Here is a 23,395-nt window from a genome sequence, read left to right as displayed (position 1 = left end):
TAAGACAGTTAAGCTAGAACACTAAAAGATTTGGTCTGAAATTACAGACCAAAAAGGGAGATGAAGATAGGAGCAGAGAAGTTGAAAGCATCTATAATTGTTAGTCTTCTTATAGCCTTCTGATACCTCCACCCCATCCCCAATAAAGTCATCAGTGTGGCTTGGTAGCTAGGAAAGTTCACCTCCTATTATACCACATTAGCACCTCTTACATCAAACTGAGCCCTCCTGTACCTTAACTTACTAAGGAAGTCCTGACTCATTCTACAGGGCAACTGGATGAGTAGACTATTCTATAGGGCTATTCTACATGGGAAGGTAGACTATTCTACAGGGCAATTGGCCGGGTCTTTTCAACCAGTCAGCGTTACTGTGTGGTGGGGGACCAGGAAGGTTTTGGGGGAGAAAGGAAGTAGGAAATAATTCTTATATTAATAGTCATCAATATCCTTCTGTAAAAGATGTGGAGCCAGCATGACTAAGCTCAGGAAACAGAGTATACAGGTTAGATCTAAAGGAATAGATTCAATATGAAGTCAGGTTCAATCATATTATCACTTCAATTCTTATGAGTCTTCAAAAAGATAATAATCAAGTGCTACTCATGCCCATGATTGGATCCTCTAACAACTGACCTGTAACAGACATTTTGGAGAAAAATGAGGAAATGTGAATGAATGTGGCTTATAGTCCATACAGGATAGCCCATTCTCCAGGATCTAACCTTTAAAGGTCAGAATGATTAGACTTTTCCATTCATACAGAGATAGAAAGTTGCATAACAGAGAATAACATTTGTCTTGTTAGAGGTTTATAGGAACATTGTGATCAGATCCACATGAACAGCTGCAAGAACAAAAGATTCTGACATTAAGAAGTTTGCAACAACCAATCACACCCTCTTCCTCTCTTATTATAAAATAAGTCTAATTCTAATTTGGGTAAGATAGCTGTTTAGGGCATTCATCCACTATCCTCTCAGTCTGCTGACTTTTCAAATAAAGTCACTTTTCTTTGACCCAACAATTCATCTCTCAATTTACTGGTCTGTCACATGGTGAGCTATACAAACTTGGACTCAGTAACAACTAAGTAATCAGACTATTCTCTCTACATTTGTCATGCTTAAAATTTCATAAAAACTCAAAACATTAAGTGAAGTATTTCAATTAATTAGATAAATAAATTCTAAGTCAACAAACTGTTTCAGCTTATTTTCCTTGGAAATCCATGCAAGGAATGGGTAATGACTGCCTATTGGTAGAGAACTTTTACTTAAAGGTAAAGAATGGTAAATACTTTATTGGAAAGACACTATCAAATAGACAGAGCTAATACAAAGGAAATCCAATCACTCTCAAAATGAATTTAGTGGAATATGGTGGCATCTCAGAGTTATTTTTCCAAAAAAAATACAGCAAAATATACTTTACATTAAATAATGTCAGAAAGTATCATCTGAAACAGCAGCCAGCAAAATATCCCCATTCTTTGTTACCTCTACCACAAGGGGACTAAACTAGAGCCATCACAAGCTGAAAAACTCATCTTCACCAAAAGATACAGATGTTTTCCAGAAAATCTTTTTATACCTAGTCATCAACCATAAAGGTTACTCATTTATCTCAATTCTCCTTTCCAAACTTGCATAACTCACAAAAGGAGTTACTTTACTCTCCTGCCTACAGCTGTTATATCTAAAGCCTAAAATAGACCAGCATGTAACAGTCTGTAAGTAGATACTGGTAGAAGAAAGGGCGAGGGGAAGTGAGGGAGGGAGGAATGGGAGACAAAAATGTCAAAAGAAAGACTTCAGAAAAACAAGTTGGAAGCTACACAAACTACAAATAAATCCCTAGTTTGACTGAATATAATTTTGGAAGCCAACTGACAGCAAAGTGAAACACACTGAATCCTTGAATTTTCATCATTTATGAATTCCAGAAATATAATTCTCAAAAGCAATGGAAGAAAGCCTCATGGAAGAACAGAAGAAGAACAACTACAAGAGGAAAAGAAAACAGGAAGAAGGAAAGTTAGCGGGAAGACACTGAATGAGACGTGACAACCAACCAACCGGAGGTGGGATAGGGTCAAGAGCTGCAGTCACAGAAAGGGTCACCTGCTCACAGCAAAGAACACTTCCACATACTAGAACACATTGCAACACTTGCTGCCCAAGAGTTAATCACCTTCAGTTTTTTTTAACCTGTTAACTTCCATCTTCATGTTAGGTAACCAGTCACTTTTCTCATGGCTTCAGAAAGCAGCCACTCTTGACCATACATATTATAGAAAATCTCTGAGTAAGTCATACTATCCACACAGGTGAGGTCCTATTTGCTGACTATGATATTATCAGTTTTTTCCACATTACCTTGGAATCTGCCACTTTATCCAGACCTAACTCTTGAATAACCTTGTTAATCCGTTCATTTTTTTCGTAACTTGTCATAGTTGTTGGAAGCCGAAGGGCTGCTGAGAACTGTAAGTTTTCTCTCACTGTCAGAGTTCCCATCACAACATCATCCTTAAAGAAAAATGGCATTTTAACAAGATATATCAGGTCTTTTCTAATACCATCACTCTGTAGTATATCTAACTTATCCACAAAAATAAGATACCCAAGTTCTAGCTAATAATGAACTTGTGTGTGTTGTGTGCTCAGTCATGTCCCACTCTTTGCAATTCTATGGACTGTAGCCTGCCAGGGTCCTCTGTCCATGGGATACGCCAGGCAAAAATATTGGAGTGGGTTGCCATTCTCCTCTCCAGGGAATCTTCCTGACCCAGGAATGGAACCCACATGTTTTGCATCTCCTGCATTGGCAGGTGGATTGTTTACCACTGTGCCACCTGGGAAGCCCCAATAATGAACTTGCAATTCAACAAATTACAATAATTCCATGTTCAGACAGCTGCATAGCCTGATGAATTAATTTTCATTTCTAACCTGTATACCAAGAGAGAACACAGGTCATTATGATTATTACTGGCAGACATTTATAGAATGCTTTACACAAGGATTATATAACACTGTTCTGAGCTAGGGGAAGGAGAGAGGTGAGGGTAAGGCAAAAAAAGTAAAATAGTAATGTATTTTAGAAATGATATGATAATAAGAGTTGATACTACTGCCCTTACAAGGGTCATATTCCAGACTTTCTTTTCATTTAATACGATTCTGAATCTTATAGGATATTATGAAAAGTGGGTATAAAGAAAAGTTGTTTCTATGATTATGTCATATAGTCAATTGGAAGCACACTCAACTATCAGCCAAGGCACTTGCCCATATGAAAAATCAGAAGAAATCTAATAGGTAAAGTCACAAATACTTACTTGTACCACATAACCTGAGTTACATTTAAAATTGGCAGGTCGAGGTGCTCCATTGATCAAAACATCTCCAGATAATCCATGTGGATCCTTCCTTGCAGCTAAGATATCTAACAACCTATAAAAAGACATACGTTATTGCTTTTTCCCCCCCCAAATCAGGCTTTACCTCTTAGCTAATTTGAATCCAAATTAGCAGATCAAGAAATTACATGGTTTAACTAAAATTATATACATATATTGTAAATCTTACCTTCTTTTTAAAAATTATATGCTATAATAAAGCCCCAAAATATGAAAGTAAAGCTCTCTTACCTGATCCAGCACAGACCACCCAAACTGCCCCCTTGGTTGTCTGACCTTGGGGGTCTCCAGGCAGGCAATGTGATCCTTTGCTTAAGATATAAGCCTTCACTATGCCATTGGCTCCTCTCCCCACTTTCAATTTTATCCCCTTCCTTTTCCACTCCATAGCTCAAGTCATAGCTGACAGCTGTATGTCAATCACCTTATCGAGTCTTGTTAGTGTCCTATTAGTAAAGCTGACCTAATAAGACTTCTTCAGGACACAATCACAAGCCAGCACAACTGCACCTTATCCGTAGCAACCAATACCAAACCAGACATGCAGAAAATGTGCAACAAACAGACACCTGCTCATACGAAAGTGTTCTTTAAAAGCACCTTAAAACTGGGGGTGGGGAATAGGTGAAGGAGATTTGAGAGGTACAAACCTCCAGTCATAAAATAAATAAGCCACAGGGATGTAACACACAATATAAGGAATAGGGTCAATAATACTGTAGTAACTTTATACGGGGACAGACGGCCTGACTTATGATGGTGATCATTTGATGAATGCAAATGTCAAATCTCTATATTTGACACATGAAACTAACATAATATTTATGTTGACTATAATTCAGTTTTTTAAAAACCACACATGAAAACTACAAAGAAAAAGCTTACTTATACTGTTATACTCACGAAGATTTGCCTCCACCTGTGGGTCCCAGAATGGCATTGAGGCCAGGTTTCATGACTCCACTGTAAATGCAGAAATATATCCAGTTACTGACCCAGTTTAAAGCCAGTTCTATAATTTAGGGTTTGTATTTAATACACTCAATGAAGGTTGATAAAATGATAGGAAAAAAAGCACAAATCAACTCTTAAAGGAAAGAGAAACTGAATTGTTGAGTAATAAAAATCTAGCAAACAACAAAGAATGTTAATCACTAGTCAGGACTTAGAATAAAAATGACTTGGGCTCCTCTAAACTCCTTTCACTTATTCTTTACACCATTTAAATATTTTTAGAAAAGGACACAAGAACTTTCAAAGTTCCCTGACGTAACAGATGTTGGTGAAGCGTCTCTGTTACACTTACTCTCCTTTCACAGTGTAAAATAAAGTGCATAATAAGTCCTGAGTGACGCTTGACGATCATTATCTTCACATCATGTGACTCACTACCTTGTCAAGTTCTACACAATTAATGTCAGTGGATTCCTAGAATCATCAGTAGTAGTGTCCTCATTGCTCAAATCTAGTCAGACAAAGAAGCAGTAAACCTGCAATGAAATTCAATGGCTGGAATAAAGCACCTCAAGGGGGTTAAAAAGAAAATATCACCAGTTCTAAACCCTTACAAAATTCTTAATCAAATTAGAAAAGTAAAATATATACCCTCAAGATATATCATTTTCTTTCTTGTAAAGTATAAGTAGAAATTTATACTTATTTCTTAGTTTAGAAGTGGTGGGACGAGATACACACACACACACACACACACACACACACACACACACATATATGTATATGTGTATATATATATATATATATATATATATATATATTCTGGTGGCTCAAATGGTAAAGAATCTGCCTGCAATGCGGGAGACCTGGATTCGATCCCTGGGTTGGGAAGATCCTCTGGAGAAGATATAGGCTACCCACTCCAGTATTCTTGGGCTTTCCTGGTGGCTCAGATGATAAAGAATCTGCCTGCAATGTGGGAGATCTGGGTTTGATCCCTGAGTTGGCAAGATCCCCTGGAGGAGGGCATGGCAACCCACTCCAGTATTCTTGCCTGGAGAATCCCCATCCCCATGCCCCACTGTAGCATGGCAGCTACAGTCCACGAGGTCGCAAAGAGTTAGACACAACTGAGTGACTAAGCACAGCATCTGTGTGTGTGTGTGTGTGTATGTGTATATATATATATAACTATACTGATTTGTGTTGATATATGGCAGAGACCACCACAACATCGTAAAGCAACTATCCTCCAATTTTAATAAATGGTGGATGCCACTTCCTATAGTAGATACCCTTTAAGGATATACAGAGATGGTGTACACACAGCATGTTCCAAACAGACAAGGCAGATGTTTGAGGGTAGTCAATATTCAGACAGAAAGCAGGAGGGAGGAAAAAATTAAGGTAGTGGTGACGGTTCTGAGTCACAAGAAGAGGACGAATATTTTGGTTTTTATCCTAGAGGTTGCCAGTAGAATGGTTAAAGAGGATGAATGGGAGAAAGAAGAATTAAGGGCAAGGCCTCCACAGTTATAAAGGCATGATGAAATAAGAGGCCTGTGAAGCCCTTTCACAACTCTGATGACTAAGGCCAATCTCTCTTTGAAACTGGTAGGCAAGTCAAAATTTATTCCACAGAGAAAATGGCATCTATTCCAAGTGGAAGTTCCAAAACCAAAGAGTATTCCATTCACACATATTTTCACAGAAACAAATTATTTGATTACACAAGTGTTGTGAGCGATAAACTTTACAATGTGCCTCAGTGCTTCCAATCAAGAGGACCTCAGCATTTATTGACTTTTGAGCTTGCAACGTCAAAACTGTGAAATGGCTGGTACTAGGATGACAAGTATGTTTCACTTTGCTCATCAGCTGAAACACTGGCAAATAAATGAGTTAGGTAAACCAGGAACAAACTGTAAAACAGAAAAATCTCTTATTTTTTCAGTGACCTTTCCCCACAGATGTAAAAGACATACTAATGGTTGAGTGAACTTTCAAGATGCATTTATCAATAGCTCTTAATGTACCTGATATAAGCTTGTTATTCATTAAGACATCATTGTTAGGACTTCCCTGGTGGTCCAGTGGCTAAGACCCTATGTTCTCAATGCAAGGGGCAGTTCAATTCCTGATCAGGGAACTAGATCCCACATGCTGCAACTAAGATCAGTGAAGCCAAATAAATAAATTAAAAAAGAAAAAGATTTAATTGTCAGAAAATCTTTCCAGGTTTTAAAAATATCTCCTCAAATTAAGATCAAGCAATCTGAAATAATTAATTCTGAACTGAATATAAACATTCTAAGAGAGAATTTTACAGGTTCTTGGAGACAACAATAGCAGACAATCACAACTGCAACAGTTCCAGTGTGGAGCAGTGGCTAATTCTCCCTTCATTCATTCAACACAGTTATCCAGTGTCTACTGTGTATAACAAGATACTCTTCTAGGACACAGGTCAAAGTTGAGAATCAATGTCCTAGTCTGAGTGGAATTTACATTCTAGTACAGCTGGTCACCTGTCTTCTGCTTCCATAAATGAAGTGTTACTGGAACAGAGCTATACTCATTCATGTACATGTTATCTATAGCTGCTTTCATGCTACAACAACAGAGATGAGTAGTTGCAACACAGATGGATGGCCCATAAAGTAGTCTATGGTCTAAACTTCCCTTGTTTCCCCACCCTGCCCTCTGCCCTACTGTCATCCCTCAAAACCAATTCCCCACCCTTAGGTACTGCTTTACAGCATTTATATGCAGGGAAGTTCCCCTCTTTATACCGTAAAACTTTGCCAACAAGAATTATATCACCTTGTCCTATCCCCCACCCCCAAAGCATGTAGCACAGTGGTTTACAATGGGTAGACCACCTAAATACTGATACATGAAATGAAACCTAGCTAAAAGATTCACATCACATGTATTACTTTTTAGTGGGTAATGGGTTAATCCTTTGGTCTTGGGTTGTAGTCAATGCCATTCCCACTGCCTGGAACATGACCTTTCTCCATCCTCTACCCACACACACACACACACACTCACACATAAGTGTGCACATATACAATTTTCACCTTTTCTCTCTCCACACCTCCAAACCTCTGATTTAGGGTTAGTGATATCCACAGTGTCTTCTAACCCTTCTATTACAATAGAATGACACAGTGAGGTATGCTAGTTGTCTGAGTCCCCCATCAGAATAAAAGGTTTCTGAGGACGGAGGACACATCTGTCACTAGCATCTTGCACAATGTCAAGTACCTAGTAGATATTGGACATTTGTTGAATAAATGAGTCTCCACATTTCCATAAATGACAATTACTTATAGGAAAATCAAAAGAAATATTTTCAATAAAAACTAATGTCAAGAAATAGGAAAGGGACTTCCCTGATAGTCCAGAGGTTAAGAATCTGCTTCGCAATGCAAGAGACGTGGGTTCAATCCCTGGTCAAGGAACCAAGATCCCACATGCTGCAGAGCAACTAAGCCCACACAACTAGAAAGCCTGCACATCACAATGAAAGATCCTGCATGACACAACTAAGACCCAATACAGTCAAATAAATAAATATTTTTTTAAAAAGAAGTAGGAAAAGTTTATGAAAAATAGGTTTTGTCTGACTGGGAAAAAACTTAGTTATATTCCCTATTTGTTATTTGATGTTCAAATATATCAGTCATTTCTATTAGACTTCCACTTCCCTTCTCAGTAGGAAGGTGATGAAAGAGGGTAGATGTACAGCAATGCCAGTATCCAAGAACATAGGCTGCAAAGGGAGGTGGGAGGAAGAGGGGCAACAGGTGAAGGTGCAGGAGTCTCCTTATACTGAAGAATAAGAATATTGATTGAGTAAACCAATAGGTAACTCAAAGACAATGAGAACCAGGCTTGTCACATTCTGAAATGATGTTTCACAAACATGGATATGTGGAAAGAACATTGGAGTATTAGATAAAAATTGGAGAACGTAATAATGAGAAGTCATGGGTTTTAATCTACATACACAGATATAGAAAGTTTTAGATATATGTATAAGTACACATGTGCATATACTGAAACATACATATGTTCCCTGGGTCTGTCCACTAAGAAGTCTAAAAGCTATAAGAAGTCTAAACCCTAATAGCAATAAACATTCCAAACACCCAGATCTTGGTGTATAATTATTTCCATTCTCCACAAAAAGGAACATCAGCTGCCTCCAGGTCTGACACAAGTTAAGTACACAATGAGTCTGAAACCTCTTGCTATCCAACAAAATATTCAAAGAATGAGAATATGTCAAAAGAATGCGTTAAAAAAATACAGAGCCTACCATGAAAGTTTCTCACTGACCAAATTAGGAACAATAAGAGTATCAAGACAAATAATGACAATAGTGCACTACTATTGCTGCTGCTAAGTCACTTCAGTCGTGTCCGACTCTCTGTGACCCCATAGACGGCAGCCCACCAGGCTCCCCCATCCCTGGGATTCTCCAGGCAAGAACAGTGGAGTGGGTTGCCATTTCCTTCTCCAATGCATGAAAGTGGAAAGTGAAAGTGAAGTCGCTCAGTAGTGTCCGACCCTCAGTGACCCCATGGACTGCAGCCTTCCAGGCTCCTCCATCCATGGGATTTTCCAGGCAAGAGAACTGGAGTGGGGTGCCACTGCCTTCTCCGAGTGCACTACTATTGAATGCTATTGAATAAAATACAAATCTATGGGTCTATATTTATACAAATACAAATATAAGAGATGGTGAATGAAGTTCTTCCTTTTACTAGAATGCAAACTAATACATATAGAAGAGATGGATGAAAACAGAAAGTCACATTTTGGTAAATATAGAATAATTAACTACCAAAGCAGATTGTTCCTGCTGATACAGGCAGGGGCCATCAATGGGGGCTAGAGCTGGTGGGTTGAAGTTTAATGAGAAATAGAATTTTGGAATAATGTCACAGTATCTCTCTCGTAAAATTTGTCAATTACAAAGGGGAAAATGGTGACATATGGTAAAGAAGGCTGGGAGACATTAACATAATCAGATGACCAAGATTAAGGGGCGGGACAGGAATAAACCAGCTTGGATGAGACTGAAGAGACATGATGTGGTTGGTGGCCAGTCAACCATGTGAAGAGCATGGTTTACCAAGGCTCCATAAGAACCATCACTGCATTCATTATGAAGCTACACTTCCCCTGAGCTTATTATAGACAATGACCTGTGTTTATCTAAGAGAGGGTCACTATTTCTAGAAAATATACACTGGAGGAGTTAGGAATACTGGAGCATCATACAGACCGCTGGCTCTCAAGTGGTTTAGAAAAGTATTAGTGACAATGGGTAGATAAAGAAACAAAGTGATGAACAAATGCAGTGAGATATTCACAGCTGGGAATCTGGGTGAGAGGGCTATATTCCACAAGGTTTAAACTTGAAATGATCTCACACTAAATTATTAATTTAAAAAATTCCCAAATAGTATAATGGATTTCCCTGAACATAAGATAGCCACACAGCCATTGGAATGGATCACTTTTTCTAGAAATCTACAGCTTTGGTGAGAAAAAAGTTCAGCTGCTGGGTATGGAGAAAAACTAAGCAGAAAGATTTTTATAAGGAAGTAAAATCTCATCTTTTTGAATTCATATAGTCAGATTTTATTTTAGCATCTTCTCCCCCACAGGGAAATGAGAGTCTATATTGATTCTACAGGTGAGATTATAAAATGTCCAAAGGAAAAACAAAAAATCAAGATCCTCATCAGCTTTTCTGGAACACAGTTACTATTTTGAATGCTGATGGTGCTATCAAACATGAATCAAATATGAGATAAATCAGAGCACCCTTTCCCACATCCCAGAAACTCTACTTAGTTGAAGCTAGCAGATAGGGAGAACATAAAAGACACTACTGCCTAAACCAGTAGTGTGAGCAAGCAAGAAAAAAACAAAAACAACCTTGTATCCTTTTAACTGTAAAATTTGAAATGATTACAAGATTTGACTGAGTTTTTATGAACCTAGGAATGCATGTAAGGATGAACTCATCTGTTGCTAAAATGCACACCACTGAACCATAAAAACATTATGAAGGCTTGAGCAGATGACGCTTTTAGTATATCAAGTTACTAATTTACTACCTTTAAAGCATAAGCAAGGTAAATGTACCCTGGAGCAGTGTATATTTTACCAACCTGTACATATTCAAATCATTTGTTACCTTCCACTTATCAGCACAAAATCTGAAATGACCAGCTTTTTTCTTGATTATTATGCTCTACCAAAAAAAAAAAAAAGTAAGCTTTACAGAAAGGTCAGTCAACGCTAGTCTAGATATGGAACAGAAGATAAAAGCTTTTCATCAATTATTCCTCTCCCGATACACAGAGTTTCTCAACATAAGAAGGTGGTATAATCTGTGTTATTGCATAGAGAAAAATTTATTGCCTTCTGGCAACCTAATCAATTTTAGATCCCTCATGTTTTTTCCCAACCCTCATCCCTAAATTCTCTCCCCTATTTGTCATTTTCTAGCCCTCTGGAAGCAGTCGGCTGCCAGTAATAGAAAAGACCACAGTCGCATATAACGCACTAAGAAAACGTGAGAAGCATCTGATTCCATACAGGTTTGTAGCCGTACCTGGCCAAAGGGTTCTTAATAAACCATTCCTCCAGTCTTAGAAAGCCAGAAAAAGCTGTTTGCTTTATCTAGGAATAATTATTCCCCTATTAAACAAAAAATTAACAAAACACATAGGCTGTGCTATCTAAGCAAACCCAGATGCACTTTCCACTCCACAGAGAGGAAGAATCCAGCTCATATTTTCTAGAATTCAGAAAAACAGTAAAACCCTAAAGGCTATGATATATGAAAAAGATATCTTGGGACCCAGTAGATACTAAGTGCTCATTTTCTTCCTACTCTATTGCCCACTTTGCCACCATTTAATGCATTAGTTGCTGGATGAAGAGAATGAAGAATCAAAGTTTTGTATTAACTTGGATTCTAAACTATAATTAAATATTAATTTGGATCCTAAATTCTCTTATCACTTTGGACTTCAACTGCATAACCTAAGCTAAGTATAGTTTCTATCTTAGACTTAGTTTATAGTCTTATATTTATATATACTTAACATGTGATCCAACCCTTTCACTGCTAGTTTAGTCAAATGAAATGAAAGCATGTGTCTATATATCTGTATAGACTCGCACACCTTTATGTGCAATAAGCAAAACCTGCCAAAATCTGCATGTCAATGAACCTACTTAAATAAAAGTTCAAGCACATACTTGATATTTGCTAGTATTTCTTTCTCAATTGTTTTCCGACAAAGTAGAAAGCCAGTCTTCACTTTTACTCGATAGCAGATGTTATGAAAACTTAACACAGCTCCTTCAGTTAATGTCTGCAGGTCCTTAGAGGTTGTCTCTGGAATGCCGTTGAGTTTTTTTGACATTGGGATAGAAACCTCGTAACTATTGGAAGACATTTTGAGCATTTCCGCCTTCCTGTGGAGGGAAAAGCAACAATAAGTTGATAGTACAGGTAAATGAGACTGTAAACAGTAGTTAACAATACACTTAAAACAAAACTGCTTTGGTACAAACTTCCAGTTATAAAATAAATAAGACCTGGGGATATAATGTGTGGCACAGTAACTATAGGTAATAATACTGTATTGTATATTTGAAAGTGGCCAAGAGAGATCTTAAAAGTCCTCACCATAAGAAGAAAAAAATGTGTGACTTTTGTGTGTGATGGATATTAACTAGGTTTATTTTGGTGATCACTTCACAAAATATACAAATATTATGTCATTATGTTGTACACCTGAAACTAATGTTATTATGTCAATTATTTCAATTTGTTAAAAATTTTAGAAATCAAAAAAAGTTTAATGTAAAATGCCTTATTGGTCATTTTATATTGATAACATGTTTAAGTAAAAATAGTTTGGCTATATTTAATACAATTAAATGTATTTTTAAAATTTTAAAACAAGTCCATTTTAAACTTCAATGCAATAAGCAGCTCCATTTCCAATGAATAGGCCATATCACAACAACAATAACAAGCTTGGAACCTACATTAGGGAGGCAGACACAACTCCGAATATATAAACTCCAATTAGATGTCAATTAAACATCTAACAAGTAAATAGGGAGAGTATGAAAATTACTCAAAACTCATGAAACAGCAAAAGATAAATGGGAGTTAGAGCTGACTTAAAAAATATATTATTAATATGACTCAAGATCAGGGACAGGCTACATGATCACCATCACTCCATTCTTATTTGAGTGTATGACATAGATATTACAAAAAGCGGGGTGGCCAAGCAGTCAGTGACAAGAGACATTTCTTTGAATTTAAAGCTCCTGACTTTACATCTCTGGTTGCTATGTTCCTTTAATCAACTAAGAAGACAAACTCCAAAATTGTTTGGAATGATAAACTCATTTTCTTAATGGGCAACATATAAATTCTAGGAAGGTTTAGAATTATGTATAAAAATGATTGAGAAGATCAAACCAAGAGTTAAGTAGTTAAAGAATTTAAAACAACAAGTGAGTATTAAATTTATAAATGAAGTTTAAAATATTTCATTTAACAAGTTAGAAAAGGCCCCTTTATAAGGATTTAGAGTAGGATCTTAAGGTGAACTTAACAGCTTGTGCAATAGCTTTGAAAAATGAAACTTCCATAAACTTGGTTTTAATTCTTAAAAATCAAAGTAATCAATGAAGAACTTTCTCTCTGGCTACTGTAGAGTAGCTTGTCCAAACCAATCATCCTCCTAAGGACAACTGTAGAAGCAGACAAAATACAAGATGCAGCTCTTTGAAGAATGTTTTCTGATGGGTGTAACCAAAGCAGCCAGGACTTAAGTATCTAAAATTCTGGAAAAGAGAAAAGATGAAGCATTCCATGCCCAGCATTCTTGAGGCAAATTACACATACATGGGGCAAAACCCAGAAAAACCAGGCAGAAAGAAGCTGCTCAAAAGCTGAATGAATATATTTAAGTAGCATCTCATTAATAGGCGGAGAAGGCACTGGCCACCCACTCCAGTACTCTTGCCTGGAAACTCCCATGGATGGAGGAGCCTGGTAGGCTGCAGTCCATGGGATCACTAAGAGTCAGACACGACTGAGCGACTTCATTTTCACTTTCCACTTTCATGCATTGGAGAAGGAAATGGCAGCCCACTCCAGTGTTCTTGCCCGGAGAATCCCAGGGATGGAGGAGCCTGGTGGGCTGCCGTCTATGGGGTCGCAGAGTCAGACACAACTGACGTGACTTAGCAGCAGTAGCAGCTCATTAACAGGAAGACAAAGTTTGGAGCTGTGAGTTTACCAGTTGAAAACACCAAGTTTTTGAGATCGTACCAGTAGGGCTATGACCTGAAAATATGAGCAACCTAGAAGCAGACCAGCCTTTACTCAAGCAATGTGATCCACTCATATTTTGCTAAAAGAAATTTAAATCTATTCCAAAGTCATCATCATCCAAATTTTCAATCAAAAATTACCAAGCACGCCAGAAAATAAGACCTAATGTTCCAAAACAAGAAAATAGAAGTAGACCCGTAAGTATTGCACGTTGGAGTCATCAGACATCTGCGTTAAAATAACTGAGTAATATGTCTAAGAAAATAAATGAAAAGATAGGCTATCACCAAAGAACTAATCAATAGTTTTTAAAAAATCAGTAGATGAGTTTAATAGCAGTTTAGACACAGACTGGGAAAGAATTAGTGAACTGACAGACTTCCATGTAGAAAACATCCAGATTGAAGAGTGTATGAAAATTATCAGCATGGAAAAGAAACAAAAAACTTCAGACTGAAGAGAATGAAGAAGTAGCTTTTTTTTTTTTTAACTACATAAAAGAGCTAAGAAACATATGAAATGTGATGAAAAAGATCTGGCATACATGTAACTGGAGACCTGAAAAAGAGAAAATAAAAATGAAGCAGAATCAGTGTTTGAAGAAATACTGGCCAAGCATTTTCCAAAACTGAAGGTATCAAGCCACAGACTGAAGGAGCTCCAGGAACACCAAGACAGGATATGCATAAGAAAACCACACACACCTGAGCATATCATAGTAGAACTTCCCCCAAATCAAAATAATCTGTAATTCTTCCTATAGCCGGAAACTGCTCTACTGTTATCACATTTAAAACATATTCCACTTTGGAAACTGCAAAAGTAGGAAACCACTTATAGACTGGCACCCAGGAAATTAAAAGAGCCTAGTTTTAATCTGTGAGCACAATGAATGGTAATAACTAGCTCAAGCCCTACTCTCTGAAAGCAGTGAAAGAGAAGGCTCAAGGTACAAATAACTATAGAGACCTTGCATATTGACTTTGTAAACTTCTCAAGCCATCCCCCATGTCTTCAAAAGCCAAACTATACTAGCCTGACATGAGCAATTGCTTCTCTTGCCATTCCCCATTTGATGTTCAGGCTCCAAGGACACTTTCTAACACTCTCCCAAGGCTGTGTGTGTGTGTGCGTGTGTGCGTAAGGACACTTTCTAACAATCTCCCAAGGCTCTGTGTGTGTGTGTGTGTGTGTGTGTGTGGTCAGTCTGTCCAACTCTTTGCGACCCATGGAATGTAGCCTGCCAGGCTCCTCTGCCCATAGAATTTTCTAGTCAAGAATACCAAAGTGGGTTGTCATTTCCTATTCCACAAGGCTCATTAAGAGAATCAAATAACATCCCACCTAAATTTAAATAGGCCATTGGCTCAAGACAAACATTAATACAAAATCTTTGTGAGATTTTCTGTTAATAAAAGGCACCAACTGGAACTATAGTACCCAAGAAAGATCATCCATACCCATCCATCCATCCAAGATAGAGAACAGATAAATACAATCACAATTCTAGAAGTATGTGCATACTGAGTTCGTCTTCACTGTGATAGGATTAAGTTAGTAATTCACATTGCTAGGAGGTGCTTAGGAATAGGAGATGCTTAGTACAGGGTCTTAGTAATTCATGTGTCACAAATCAAGAGATGAGCAGGCATAACTGAAGTACACCATCCAGCTGAAGCACATTATACCAAAAACCAAACTTATTTCTAACACCAATATGAAACAATATATTACTCTAAGATGAAACAAAAAACTTATAGGAATGATAACAAAATTTTAAAAACACACATCTCAGCACCATATTAACCTCAAGTACTCAAGTCTCCAGTTTATACAGTATCCTGGGTATACTGTATACAGTATACTGGGTTTATCCAGATACTGGGTTTATCCCAGTATCCTGGGTTTTTAGAGGAATCACTGAAAGTAACTGTCTCTAAGTAAACATTAATCTTTCCCTACAGATATACATATATACACCACATCTAGATTTCCCTATGACAAAAATCAACTTCCCCCCTTGTTGCTGCTTCCTTGCTTCCAGTTTAGTTCAGCTTCCAGAGCATGTGCTAAATCGTTTTCTGAATCTGAGACCCACTTCAAAGACTTTAAAAATACAAGCAGCATCCAAATGGCTTCATACAACTCGCCTGAACCAGCCTGCCCTGTTAACTGGCCTGATTATCTTTTCACCAGCTGGAACAGTCTTCCATACGTGACTGAGCGGTTTTGAATAAGGAGATTCTTTCCCCCTTTCCAGCTATCTCTTTTCTACCTGTGTCTACCTTTGTCACCTTTCCTCTCTTCTTCTTGTTTTCTAACTAATGAGGTACATTTTTACTTTTTTGGAAAGTCTTCTTCCATAGACACTGGTATATCTATTATAAGAATGATAACTTGCATTAAAAATACCACTTTTGAATGGACTTTTAGACTCAGTGGGAGAAGGCAAGAGTGGGATGATTTAAGAGAATAGCATTGAAGCAAGTACATTACCATATGTAAAACAGATGACCAGTGCAAGTTCAACGCATGAAGCCAGGCACCCAAAGCCAGTGCTCTGGGACAACCCAGAGGGATAGGGTGGGGAGGGAGGTGGGAGGAGGGATCAGGATGGGGGCGACACATATACCTGTAGCCGATTCAGGTTGATATATGAAAAAAGCCATCATAATACTATAAAGTAATTATCCTCCAATTAAAATAAATTAGTTAATTGAAAAAAAAAGCCAAAATAGGCCTGCTGCCTTTGAAGCCCACACACTCAACCATATATAATTCTGCTCCCTATTGCAGAATTCAATAATATAGGACTCGCTTAAAAAAAAAAAATACCATTTTTCTCTATCTTACTCTTTATCATACTCTTAATCAGACAGTCTACTATAAACAGAGTACATAAGTCAATAGAAATTGCACACAGGTAATAAAAGTAGAGTTCAGTTCTAAAGTCCTCAGCCAGACAGCTGTCCATAGCTGTAAATATTGCACCTGCTGGTAGAAGCCAGAGCAGCCTCAGGTCAAGAGTTCAGGCCTTCTTCTTACTTTTTTTTCCCCTAGGGATAATAATAGCAAAAGTGACACTCTGCCTCATAGCCAAGAGGACATGCTGGGTAAACACACCTTCTTCAGCTATTTACTGTGATGCCCAGACCTCGCTACCCTGACAAGGAATTAGGCTTCTTGGGTCACTGTCAGGTGACTGCTACAAAACTTATGAACAAACAGAAATAGAAGCAGGATAGTTTTGAACATTGTTAGAAAAGGAACTCAAAATCTGAGTTGTAACTTCCACAATAAATCCCTGAAGTTTAAAGAGTCCTCTATCCATTAATGGGTTTTCACATCATCTCTGATCTAACAGTTCCACCCTGGAGCAAACATCCAGTGTTGACATTGGCACTGCAGCGTTGGAGTCAGAGGGCTGATGTCTTCAGGTCAAGGAAACGATCTGGCACTCAAGGCCCCCACAGTGCTGCAGCAGAGTGATCTGGGGAGGGCGGCACAAAGAACGAGGTCAGACAGACAGACAGGAAGAAATACCATTGCGGAAGGTCTGTATAGTCCAAGAGAAGCCGCTGAGGCCTTTCAAGCAGGAAAGGCTCGTGATCTTAACTGTGTTTTTTAAAAATCACTCTAGCTGCTACTGTGAGACAAGTGTGGAAGCAAGGGCGTTAGGAGGCTACTGCAGAAAAACAGTGAGACACGCTAACAGTGAGACACAGGAATGGGCCCGGTAATGAAAACTTTTTTCTCCCCTCCTCTATAGCTAAGAGAAGGATTTATCAAGGACTGAGTGCTGAGGATATGTTTAAAATAGTGGAGATTAGGGAGCACCAGCTAAGAGATATATAACTTGACAAGATAAAAATTACCAACTCCCTGGAATTCCCTGATGGTACAGTGGTTAGGACTTTGTGCTTCCACTGCAGGAGGCATGGATTCAATCCCTGGTTAGGGAATTAAGATCCTTCATGCTTAGCAGCACAGGCCCCCGGCCGCCCCCCACACACACACAAAATAAAATTACCAATTCCCTTCATTCTCACAAGTTACACAACCACTGATCTTATAGATGGTAATCTGGTTTCTTATGTGTAAAAAGGCTGTAAATAAGGCCCAAGAAGTGATTCTCTTGAGTTCAAGATAATCAGAGGTCAGATGGAAAAGTGCCTGTGCTCCTTTCCATGTTCTTTATTAATACGCATAGGGATAATAAAATAGTGCTGTCCACCAGACACATATGGCTGCTACTCAGCACTTGAAATATAGCTGGTGAATGTTTTATGTTATTTAACTTACTCACTTATACTTAAATAGCCACACGTGGTTAATAGTTACCATATAGGACAACACAGGTCTAAAGTGTTTACTTTTTAAAAATGTATTTTCTCATTCTTGGGTTACTTTATAAACAGTCAATTTTATAACCCCATAAAAGACACATATACTTGAACACTATGAGGACACCCCAAGCACTCCCATATTCATCCTGCATCAAAAAAAAAAAAATACTTGCTATATGCTATTATCAAATTCATTCTTAGATTTCAAAATATCATAAAACTATACTACATTTATAGCTCAGTCAGTAAAGACTCTGCCTGCAATGCAGGAGACCTGGGTTCGATTCCTGGGTTGGGAAGATCCCCTAGAGAAGGAAATGGCAACCCACTCCAGTGTTATTGCCCGGAGAATCCCATGGACAGAGGAGCCTGGCAGGCTACAGTCCATGGGGTCTCAAGAGTTGGACACGACTTAGTGACTAAAGAGAGAGAAACAGATATTATATTTATTTCAAAAATAGGACAGTGCTATATGTTTCAGGTTAAGCATAACAAATCTATAAAATGATCATATATACAATGGCTGAAAAAAGGCAATGCTTCCATTATTTTAGAACTGTCTTTTGAACAATAGCTAAATTGAATTAAATCACTTTCCTCAAGTAAAACAAACAAGATGAATCCCTGAAGTATCTGGTCCCCAAACAGAATTCACATTTTATCAAAACATTTTTTACTACTGAGTGCAGGAAGGGGACCCCCTTATAGGGCCCAAGAGTGAGCTCTTGTCTAACACTAAGAAATGAATGGTCCAAGGAGATATACGAACTGACAAAGCAAAAGACTTTATTAGAGAGGGGTGCCTCAGCGGAGAGCAGCAGGGGAAGGGAACCCAGGAGAACTGCTCCACCACATGGCTCAGAGTCTCCGCGTTTATGGTAATGGGGTTGGTTTCCAGGTTGTCTCTGGCCAATCATTCTGACTCAGGGTCCTCCCTGATGGCGCATACATCTCTCAGCCAAGATGGATTTCAGCGAGAAGGATTCTGGGAGGTTGGTAAGATATATTGACTCCTCCCTTCTCCTTTTGGCCCCTCCTGAACTCTTTCCTGAAGGTGAAGTGGAGAGTGAAAAAGTTGGCTTAAAGCTCAACATTCAGAAAACGAAGATCATGGCATCCGGTCCCATCACTTCATGGGAAATAGACGGGGAAACAGTGGAAACAGTATCAGACTTTATTTTTCTGGACTCCAAAATCACTGCAGATGGTGACTGCAGCCATGAAATTAAAAGACGCTTACTCCTTGAAAGGAAAGTTATGACCAACCTAGATAGCATATTCAAAAGCAGAGACATTACTTTGCCAACAAAGGTTCGTCTTGTCAAGGCTATGGTTTTTCCTGTGGTCATGTATGGATGTGAGAGTTGGACTGTGAAGAAGGCTGAGCGCCGAAGAACTGATGCTTTTGAACTGTGGTGTTGGAGAAGACTCTTGAGAGTCCCTTGGACTGCAAGGAGATCCAACCAGTCCATTCTGAAGGCGATCAGCCCTGGGATCTCTTTGGGAGGAATGATGCTAAAGCTGAAACTCCAGTACTTTGGCCACCTCATGTGAAGAGTTGACTCATTGGAAAAGACTCTGATGCTGGGAGGGATTGGGGGCAAGAGGAGAAGAGGACGACAGAGGATGAGATGGCTGGATGGCATCACTGACTCAATGGATGTGAGTCTGAGTGAACTCCGGGAGTTGGTGATGGACAGGGAGGCCTGGCGTGCTGCAATTCATGGGGTCGCAAAGAGTCGGACACGACTGAGCGACTGATCTGATCTGAACTCTTTCCTGTTACTTTTTGGAGGTAGTACCTCCTTCTTTACCAGGACCTCCTATTGTGAGGCAACTCAGGCAAGCAATTATTATCATGCCCGGCCAAAGTGGGCAATTAATGGTTCCCTAACAATAACATAAATTTCATAGCATTTTCATGGTAAATTTCAGACTACTTTATTCCAAATTTCAAATACTGAAGGTGGGCTGATGAAAGAAAAATAATAAGTTTAAATGAACTATAGACCTTCCAGCCACCCTCCAAAGCTTTCTAATAATAGTCACAAAGCTTTATCTAACAATGTATGACCAGTATTTGGATCACAGCTCATCAAGCAAATTATCATTAAAATGTTTTTTCTAGCCCTAGCTCACAGTGCAGGAACATTCTTCTCATGCCCTTTTGGCCTTCAGCTATCTCCCAAATTATAAGTAAAATCATGATATTTTAAAGTTATCTCCTTTGGACTTTATTGCAAACCTGCCATTTCAGAAAGCCATATATGCATTTGCAAACTAAAAATTTGCCCACATGTCTGTTGTAAGAGCAGGGACCTAATGTCCATCAATTTTGTATCCTTTAAGTAAAGTGAAGTCGGTCAGTTGTGTCCGACTCTTTGCGACCTCATGGACTGTAGCCTACCAGGCTCCTCCCTCCATGGGATTCTCCAGGCAAGAGTACTAGAGTGGGTTGCCATTTCCTTCTCCAGGGGATCTTCCCGACCCAGGTATCGAACTCGGGTCTACTGCATTCCAGGCAGACGCTTTAACCTCTGAGCCACCAGGGAAGCCCTTGTATCCTTTGGGGTCACTCATATCATATTCTCAATTATTCCCGCTGAATGAAAGACTAAATTACAATATGCCACACCCCTGTATTAAGCAAAGTAGCTTCATAAAGATATTGTGAGCACAAACAAGAGGAAGTCACTAACCACCCTATTTAGAGAGGTCATCTACAGAAGTTAAATTCTGCCAGGATTAGTAAACTATATGTACAAATTAGAAAGGACACAAATACCACCAAAGATTTCACCTGGACCTTGTGGAAGGTAAGGACAAAACTTAATGAATACCCCCTAAAAACTCACTGTATTAACCCAGGTGGAGTTGAGAGAAAATATAATTATCCTGTTTCAAAGCAGAATTTCCAGCCAGGAATGTCCTTCCCTACCCCTTTGCCTAGAGCTTCAAAATTACTTGAGGGATTAAGACCAGATTCATCTCTCAGGGAATACATGGCTTGGGGCAGGGCGGGTGGGGGTGGGGGTCACAGTGGTTAGAAGTGGCCTACTAAAGGAGACTAACCAGTTATATAGGAAGGAGAGAAGAGAAAAGAAAGTTGACCTAGTAAAGAAAAGCAAAATCATTAAACTGAAAGAGATTGCTTTGGGAAATGCATGCTGTTTGAGAAATGGAGTACTTCCTGCCATATCAGTAAACAATGAGGTCACAGTCACCAGTGATCCCAGCCCTCCAGGGCACCCAGGAAGGAGAAGAATACCAGCAAGATCTGGCAGCCTTCAGGCTGCAGCCACTCCCTATGGGGAGCCCAGGAGAACTCAGGATGTGAAAAACCACAAGATACTGGCCCCAGATAGCTGAGATACATAGGAAAGGAAAGACTTCAGTGAGCTCAGAGGCTTGCATCTTGCCATATACAGAAAAGTGCTAAATTCCTTAACTTGAGATAGCTGGTTTTCTTTAATTCACAAAAATACTTTTGATGTTCAGACTACCTGTCCTTCGTTGCCAAGGTCTATATAACCTGACTCCTCCACCCTGCCTCCTCAGAGCAGTTCTCTCAAGGCTACTTGAAATGTTGCCTCCCGGTCCTGAAGTCCTAAAAATTCCCACCAAATGCAACATAAGCCTCAACTTTTAGGTTGTGACTTTTTTTAGTTGGTAAGTTCATTATATTAAAGTTCAGCTTTGGGGAAAGGGCAGTAAGAAAATCAGGCTGGAGAGGCAGCAAAGCTCATCAGAGAGTGACGTATGCCCTGTAGGGAGCTAAGACTTGACTTTGGAAGCTCCACAGGTCCCCTCAGCCATCTCCTCCCTCATTCTACAGATCCCCGTCCTTCCTGCACTGAGGAGATACGCAGTAAGACCAGTGAGGGATCCACGGAGAATTGGTGACTTATGGCTCAGATGGTAAAGACCCGGGTTTGATCCCTGTGTTAGGAAAATCCCCTAGTGAAGGAAATGACAACCCACTCTGATAGTCTTGTCTGGAGAATCCCACGGACAGAGGAGCCTGGTGGGCTACAGTACACGGGGTCACAAAGAGTCGGGCACAACTGAGTGACTAACACACACAAAACACAGAGGAAAAAGGAATAGATAACAAACAAGAGGGGGAACGTTTTGGTACATATAACATTCCTTCCAACATAACACCAACTCTACTCATGGTTCAGCCTAATCTCTGTTTTTTGTCATGTTTATTCAAAACGTGTCAATAGTAAACAGTGTTGTAGACCATCAAACATCCTCTTTAAGTACAGTTTTTGGACTTTGAAGATGTATACAGACATGTAATCATGAAAAGTAGGACAAAGACCATTTCTATCATCCCAAAGAAATTCCCTCTCCCACCCCAGCCCATGACAACCATAGATCTGTTTCCTGTCCCTTTTTTAATTTAATCTTTAAAAAAAATTTTTTTATTATTACTATTTTTTTACTTTTTGGCCGCACCCTGAGACATCTGGGTTCTTAGTTCCCTGACCAGGGACTGAACTCACACCCCCTACATTAGAAGGCAGAGTTTTAATCACTTGACCACCAGGGAGGTCCCTCCTTTTAATCCTAATCCTCTCTTTAAATAGATACAAGTGTACCTAATGCAACTATAACTGACCCTTGAAACCTGGCAGGACCCTGTGTGGCCCTCTTGCATACAAAAGTCTCTCTGTATCCCATTTCTTGTTTGCAGGGAAAAAATTTCAGTTTCTCAGACCTTCCCTGAGTTTCAAAGGGCAGATTCAAATGGTTGCTAATTAGAAGAGTGAAGGAATTGCAGAAACCAAGGAAAGGCAGTCAAGAAACAATAGGATAGCCAACGAGCAGGGTCCTGGTTCCCCCTCAAGGGATATACATTACAATATCTTTGAGTTTTTCTATAGGAATTAAGGCCCCCACCAGGATGGACAACAGTAACTTCAGGCTGAGCACAAGATTTCTGAAACACCACCATGCTAACTCATCACCAACCAATCAGAAGTCACACACCCTGCAGCCCTCACCCCAAATTTTGCCTATAAAAACACTTTCCTGAAAACCATCAGAGAGTTCACATCTTTTGAGTACAGCCGCCCATTCTCTTTCCTTGGTCCTTGCAATAAACCTTTCTCTGTTCCAAACTCCAGTGTTTCAGTTTGGCCTTACTGTGTGTCGAGCATATGAACTTGCGTTTGGCCATACCTTGAACAAACAGATTTGAACTGTGCAGGTCCACTTATATTGTGGATTTCTTTTCAATAAATATATTGGGAGATTTTTTTTTTCA

General features: G+C 39.1%; 1 protein-coding gene across 9 annotated transcripts in view; it reads right to left on the bottom strand.

Moving 5' to 3' along the window:
• ABCG2 (ATP binding cassette subfamily G member 2 (JR blood group)) overlaps positions 1–23,395 on the bottom strand; it is a 128,443-nt gene that overhangs the window by 34,121 nt on the left and 70,927 nt on the right. For 7 of the 9 annotated variants that reach the window (XM_061419717.1, XM_061419720.1, XM_061419721.1 and 4 more), the window contains 4 exons: positions 11,671–11,889; positions 4,327–4,386; positions 3,343–3,457; positions 2,378–2,530 (listed from right to left, as the gene is read on the bottom strand). In XM_061419717.1, the coding sequence (XP_061275701.1) occupies positions 2,378–2,530; positions 3,343–3,457; positions 4,327–4,386; positions 11,671–11,879 (537 nt within the window). In that variant the 5' untranslated portion in view covers positions 11,880–11,889. Of the gene's footprint in view, positions 1–2,377; positions 2,531–3,342; positions 3,458–4,308; positions 4,387–10,597; positions 10,655–11,670; positions 11,890–23,395 lie in introns of those variants that run through there. The other 2 variants (XM_061419724.1, XM_061419726.1) reach the window with 2 other exon arrangements.

The sequence above is a fragment of the Bos javanicus genome, chromosome 6 (assembly GCF_032452875.1).
Source record: "Bos javanicus breed banteng chromosome 6, ARS-OSU_banteng_1.0, whole genome shotgun sequence".
NCBI lineage: Eukaryota > Metazoa > Chordata > Mammalia > Artiodactyla > Bovidae > Bos > Bos javanicus.
The sequence above is the reverse complement of the archived record's forward strand: the minus strand, read 5'-3'. Positions and strand labels throughout refer to the sequence as shown.